The following is a 7,439-nucleotide window of genomic DNA, read 5'->3' as shown; positions in this document are numbered from 1 at the left end:
ACGGACATAGAGCGGTAATTTGTCATGCGGTCCTTTTATAGCAGCGCCCCCTTGGATCGGTTAATACGCGCTCTACATTTTACCACTCGCAGGCTCCGCCGATCACTTAGGATAACTTATGAATTAATGCTGGCTGTAAGAAAGTAGGGGAAAGTTTTTATTTATAATATTCGTGATCAATGTCCTTGTTTCGTTCGACATTGTGCGAAGCAACGATCCAATTGTCATTCCTTCGGCGCGCTGTGATACAAACAAAAAGAAAAAAAAGAACGAAAAAAAAGAACGAAAAAAAGAATAAAGTCTGCATTCGCAATTGAACGGGATTTTCTAATAAATGAAAATAATGATTTTTTTTTTTTTTTTTTTCCCCCGCTGGATGTTTAATGGCGATGGCTTCGTTGGAAAGTAATAAAGGTATTGGAGTTTGCTTGGGTACGAAATATGAAACTTATAGCGACGACGGTACGTAAAATTTAAATAATATTATTCCATCGCCCCATCCAGTTGTAATGTTATTTAAAAAAAAAAAAATTTTTTTTCTAAACATCAAGCATTATTTCACTTATTTCACTCAATTACAAATATAAATTGCACATAAATTTATAGTTAGTAAATTTCATGATATTCTAGTATGAATAATACCGATAAATCAAAATTCTATGGTTATTTAAATATAAAAATTTATAATCGATTTTCGTAACTGTGACTTTTTTTTTAAGTTTGAAATTCGATACTTCACCTTCCACTATTCACATTGAAATGCTAAAATAGATATTGTCATCTAAGTTTATACCGAGTCATTATATATTTTTGCACAATAATGACTGTATATGCAATTTAATTTCGTCGATTATCCTCCATTTTCATTTATTTTATATAAATAATTTATCATAATTGTTTTCTCGTTCGTTTCTTTAAGATAACTACGTAGTTGGAAAAATGTTCAATTTACTTTTTAATGTTTACCTCGTTAATCAAGACTAAATGTTATCGATTATTATATTGTTCGATGATCGAAATATTATCTAATTTAAGGAATCATAGATGTAAGGTTTTATCATTGATTAAGCATTCGCGATATGTAAAAATTTCAATTATTCTTAATAAATTTATTCGTAAATTGCGGCGACAAATAGCCTTTTTCTTGGAGCTTTATTCACCCTCCAGCACATGTTGCACAATATTTTTAATCAACAATAAAGAACAAGTGGAGAATGATTTATTCAACAATTTAGGCACTTTCATTTTATGTTGAACGGTCTTTCGTAAATTATGTATTTGTCATGAGCGCTCGCATATTCAATATCAATAAATAAAAATGCTATTTGGTAGATGTAAGGTAATAAGAATAAAGAGTCGGTCGATTTCGAGTAAATATTTTGTAATTTTTTTTTATTACGAACATATTTTACAAAGCAAAATCGTGTCTTGAATGGAAATAGAACGTGACTCTGAGGATAAAGTGAGGTAAAGCAGAGTTTACGGATGATGGCGAAATGAGAGGATTGGGAATTTCGCGGAAGAGTGTTAGGTATGACAGATAGAAGTGACACGAGAATAAGGATATCGGCACATTAATATAAAAAAGTACTCTTTGAGACACAAGAGGGTTAGGCCGGCACGTTCACTCGAAAAAACGCATCCGTTCTACATTTTATCGCCGTACGCATTGCACATTCACGCACAAATTACAAATTGCATACAGCACTTTGCTTATATGACACGTGCCTCAGGCGTAATCGAGTTACCGATTACACAATACAAAAATCAATGCTCTTTCCCAATACGTCCAATTACTTACTCTTTTTTAACATTAAAATTATAAATTGTGATTTCAATTATTTTAAAAACTTTTTGCGCATATGTAAAAAAGGAAAATCAACTGACTAATAATAGCATTCACAACGTAACGCTATGTTATTATTACTACGTAACACAAAATTTTGCTGCATCTTATAACTACCGACACTACGACGTTTTAAACGAAAGCGTAGGTTTCTTCGTTAGTACGTTCTTCGTTTTCTTCCTCCTGCCGCGAAATGCAGAGTGAAAACAACAATAAAATATTAATATTAATATTAATAACAATAACAATAACAATAACAATAACAATAAGTATTGTTATTTTTATTGTTATTATAAAAAAAAAAAAAAAAAAAAAAAAACAGAAACAAAAATAAAAAAACATCATCTTGAGTGGTTAGCAATGTGTGCCAGTTAGACAGGACATTTTCAGCTGCGGTTAACTGCGATTACTATCGAATCCTAATGCGCTATATAATATTTACAAATGAGATCGACGTTTTGCATTTAGTTGTTTTAATTATCCAATGATAGTGTCTTTAATTTGCAGCTACCGTCGTGAAGTTTTAGTCGGGCAACTCTCGGTCGGTGCATTATCTCGAGATTATAAAAATGAGACGATAATGCGAGGTCGAAATAACGAATTTGACATATTCCACTTAATACTTCATAAGATGAAAAACAAAAGAAAATCAATATTACGTTATATACAAACGTTATCCATTACACGAGGCTGAGATACTTATAAATAAAATGAATTTCTCGAAAGTTTTGGTAAAATTCTTAAATTAGTCTACTTAATAAAATGATTGTAATTGTCTTTTTTGCTTCTTTTATTTATTTATTTTTTATTTATTTTCCTTTTAATAAAATAATACGTATAAAAATAAGTAAAATACTAGCTCTCAGTAACGAGATATTACAAAATAAAGGTAATCGATATTTCGCAAATTCATGTTACTGTCAGGCATGTTAAAACCCAATATTCAAATTAATTTTTGTTTTTTTTTGTTTTTTTTGTTTTTTTTTTTTGTGAATTAATGTACCGCGATGATCATGGCGATAGCTGCAAATTATCATATGCGATGGAATTCTTTTTTTCCTTCTTTTTTTTTTTATTTTTTGTTTTTTTTTTGTACAGCTAATTGAGTGAACTCGAATGTATCTATAAGATAATACAATGCGAAACTTTGAATAAATTCTGCTTTTTTTCCTTCTCCTTTTTCTGCGCGGCGATTACGCATCACGACAAAGACAATTCTACGTGTATGCATGCGCGTACACGCACGCACGCGCGCACGTATACGTACGTATTTTATTAAATTAGTGGCAACTGGCAGACGAACGAACAGTTTGGCATACATGATGAATGTGGAACGGCTCGGTACACTCACTCCCTCACACACACGCGCGCGCATACACACACACACACACACACACACACCTCTTGAAGCGATATCAAAACCATCATTTTCCAGACTTTTTCCTCGCATTAACAATTGCATTTAAACAGTCTCTCTTATTCAGCTTATTCGTCATCCAATGTCCCATTTCTTTTTTCCCGTCGATCGTCGATCTCTTTCTTATATCAATAATAATGCTTATTTATTTATAATCGAGTCCTATAGTAATTGAAATATAGGCTTTTTAAAACGCTGTAATGTCTTTATTTTTCTTTCATTTTCAGCTACATTAAAACTATTTATTATTATTATTATTATTATTATTGTTATTGTTATTATTATTATATATTTTTTTCTTTTCTATAGCTGTGGCTCTATGAACATTCCATCGTTCGCGCATTTAATCAGCCTTGCATTGCCTTACAGTTTCTCTCTCCCTCGCTGTCTTTCTCTCTCTCTCTCTCTTTCTCTCTCTCTCTCTCTCTCTCTCTCTTGCTCTTTTACTCACTCTCTCACTCACTCACTCTCGCACTCTCTCGAATTAATATTAGGAATATCGGCAGTGAAATTCCAATGATAGACACGCGGCAAATAGTCGGAGTCTCAGTCTCCCACGAAAAACGAAAACGGTGGCACTTGTGCTGCTACACGACATACACTTATTTATAGTATCATCAGGGAATCGAGTCGCGCTCTTCGAAAAGCATACCTCCTTTATTTTCATTTCAACGACCATTTCGAAGCATTATTTTTCTTCTTTCTCTTTGTATAAGAATTTTCATAGGCTATTATTCGATTATACGTTGTAAATTCGCTAATACTAATGTGCTTCCTAGGAAAAACATCTCAAGTGCAAATTTAAGGTATAGCGTTCGCGTATTTACAAACTGTGAAAACTGTCGGGGACGCTGTAATTAGGATGCTGGAAGCGTCTTTTACAAAGGCAGCACCTATCATGGAAAACCAAAAATCCGATTTTTACATACGAAATCGGGGCGTCTTATCAAATTTTGTTTTGCATTAATGCTGAAGCGAGGGTTTAAAAGCAAAAGTCCATAAAAGAATGAGAGAAAAAAGAAAAAGAAAAAGAAGCACTTGCCGATGTTAACTGCTGTTAACTGCTGATGGTTCGCGACTCTATAGCTTAAATTTGCACGGCACTCGCATCTCCTCGCATCTCCATTACAATAAACCTTACGAGGTACGTGCGTTCACGGCTGGTCATGCAACGGTAATCGCTGAAAATCAAGCATCGCTTAACGATCGAAAGATCACCGCGCGCACTAGCAGTCCCAAGCTCCTGTCGCAGCGCAATCGAGCTTGCAAACGATACCGCGAGAAGACAAGAAAAGCGAGAGATAAAAGTCTGCCGCGCCACAGTGACCAGAGCGTCGATAGAATTAAACGGATCGCGGGGGCGTGTCCGAGAGCCTCCCCCGCGACCAAACGCTCCCCGATTCCCCGAGCCTCAGGTCACACGGGGCCGAGCTCCTCGTTTACGCTCCTCGTCCTTCGTAGCGTACGCGATCGGCCTCCGGTCGGGGTCGTCCCGAGGACGTCCTCCCCTTGGCCGGCCTCCGGTTGCCCGATGCCCCTCGACCTCAGTCCCCGTCCTCTGCGCTCCCACGTTGTCTCCCTCCACTCTTTGCTCGCTCCCTCCATCCCAATCTGGTCCGAGACACACGGGAGCGTTACTAAGATTATAAATCACAAATGAAATCACAGACTTTCGTTGGTGGCTCGGCGGAGAGGGTTTTAGAAGACGGCCGAGGTCCTGGAGCCGTCCTCATCCTCCTGAGCGCGGCCTGCTTGCGCGACTCCGGCCCTCCCGGACCTGCCGCTACTCCCATCCATTCTCCTTGATCATGTGGGCGAGCTCGATTATGAACTTGCCCTCTTTGTACTTTTGACTCGACTCGAACGCGTGCTCCTGTAAAATGCAAAGCACGTGTCGTCATCTCGACCATTTCACTTTTTCGCCTCGCTATATTCGCTCCTTATCTCTCGCCCCTTATCATATTTATACTATTCGTATTTGAAATTCCGAGTACGGAAATTATGAACTCCGTCGGTTATACATTTCGAGCAGCGCTATCTTATGCTCTAATCACCTTTGTGTTAGAATGCGACCGCGGGAGCTCCGTATACGTGGTCCCATCGTTGCGCGCGTCACCGACGTCGACGAGTAAATGTGCCTAAGGAGCAACTAACGAGCCAAGTGGTCAAATGAAAAAGATATTCTTTCTAATTTCATCTTTAATTTTCGCGTTACGCTAAGCGACTTTTCATTTGGCCGTATTATTTGTCGACAAGGCGACAGCGCCCCACTGCTCCAACAATTCACTACGAATTTTCTCACTTTTCTTACGCGAAGATTTACCGAATTAAACGTGAAACTTTCTCACCCGTTTAATCTCGCAACTAACTATCATCTAAAAATTATGAATAATTTGTCGTTCTATCAAATCTAAGTGCGTTTATAAAGTTTTGACAATGACTCATGTTTGCGCAGTTGCGCAACAGTAAAAGTTGGCATGTTGGTCGTCGAATTGAATGTCCCTCGTGTAACTTTATAAAGGCCGTTAAAATACTTCACAAATAATTAAAGCATAAGAATGAAATTACAACATTTTAAAATATTTTAACATTTTGCTATCACATTTAATCATGCATTTAAATAGTTGATCATAAAGAGCTATCCGAGACTTTCGACATTTATTATTTTCGTGAATTACTATTAAGTACCACTAATTCGTTAAATTTAAATGTACTATATCGTAGATTTTAAAGTTACTTGTTATTTAAATCTTGAGTAAAACATTAAATAAAATGCGTATTCGTAAGGGAGAAATGAAAAATTTATAAATTTTCTAACGTACTTTAATATTTGATAGGCGATGGAATAAACGTCGATGTGCTTACATGTATTTCGATCTCATATGCCTTAACGTTAAACTTAAGATAGTAATGTATGTTTGCAAAATCGCGTGGTCGTATGGAGCCTTAGGTAATAAGCCAGATACATTGAAATATAAAATGTTTTTTAGTCTTTTGGTATTTCATTTTTCAAAACTGTATTAACTAGTGCACCTTAATTTACAAAGAAAAATCATTGATAAAGATGATGCTGAGCTATAATGTTAATCTCTTCAATAATACGATGAGGCAATGCCTTATGTATACATATATATATTTAAATTTTTTTTAAACGCAAATTTCTAAAATTTATAGTCCCAAAAATACTCGTTTAAAATTATTCTTGTAAATAATTGATTATGTTATTCTTTGTCGTGTTCTCGCGCGCACGATCCAGTTTTCAACCAATAAAATAAATCATATTTCGACCGTTGTATCATATTTCATGCATAATTAATTATTTGGGTCACCGAGGACTGTTAAATCGATATATTTAGTTAGACTCGAATTTTTCTCTTGCTTTGCATTACCAAGTTTTATTAATAAGATTTCAGTTTAGAGTTCAGCAAATTGTTGCGTTACCATAAATTTCAAGTCTTGCTAAATTACATCTCTGGTGTTGCGATGCAACTTGAATGTATTATGAAATAATATAGACCGCTCGTTTTTAATTTTAAATGTCGCGCATAGAAAATTTTTATCCTAAAGAGAAGAAAAACAAGGTCTCGATAATCCATCATCTTTAATCTTTTATCGTAACAATATGCATCGAACGACATTCACTGGTATATATAAAAACAACGAGAAAAACAACAAAATAAAAAACAAACCCCTCTATCTATTATGAAGAATAGAATGAAAATTGAGCTGCTATTTTACTAAGTGACAATTACAAGTTCATATTAAATTTCGATCTTAAGTTTGCTCTTAATAGCACGCGATTGATCGTATGAATTAAATATAAATATTTCGTCGTTTGCCAATATAGAGAGGTAAACTCAAACTCGTCCGAAGATAAATGGCGAATGATTCAAACGAGATTGGGCCTTGACTTCGTATGCAGTAGTTAGTCTCTCGATACTTTTTCATCGGCACCGCTTCCTTCTTCCGCCATTGCGACTGCGACGAAGGCGCGAATGTAAAAGAAAGAGAAAGAGTCGCGCCTTTAGGTATTTCGCAATGTCGACGAGAATCATTTTAGAAAAACGTGCTTGTGATACGGGAGCGAGAGTGTAGCGGCCGCTGGACATTCGATTTCCGCATCGGTTCAGTTTGGTGCGTGGGCGGGGAGGGTGGGAGGGAGGGGAGGGGGGGGGG

The 7,439-nt window shown here is 36.1% G+C and overlaps 1 protein-coding gene across 1 annotated transcript in view; it reads right to left on the bottom strand.

The window, feature by feature from the left end:
* Positions 1-4,278: 4,278 nt before the first annotated feature.
* The window catches only part of Ypel (Yippee-like), a 6,748-nt gene continuing 3,587 nt past the window's right edge, over positions 4,279-7,439 (bottom strand). Inside the window, exon 4 of the mRNA XM_011507977.1 lies at positions 4,279-5,136. Within this exon, the coding sequence (XP_011506279.1) occupies positions 5,047-5,136 (90 nt within the window). The 3' untranslated portion in view covers positions 4,279-5,046. The remainder of the gene's footprint in view (positions 5,137-7,439) is intronic.

The sequence above is a fragment of the Ceratosolen solmsi genome, unplaced genomic scaffold (assembly GCF_000503995.2).
Source record: "Ceratosolen solmsi marchali unplaced genomic scaffold, CerSol_1.0 scaffold1, whole genome shotgun sequence".
NCBI classification, from domain to species: domain Eukaryota; kingdom Metazoa; phylum Arthropoda; class Insecta; order Hymenoptera; family Agaonidae; genus Ceratosolen; species Ceratosolen solmsi.
Note: the sequence above shows the minus strand (reverse complement) of the source record. Positions and strands in the feature narration are given on the sequence as shown.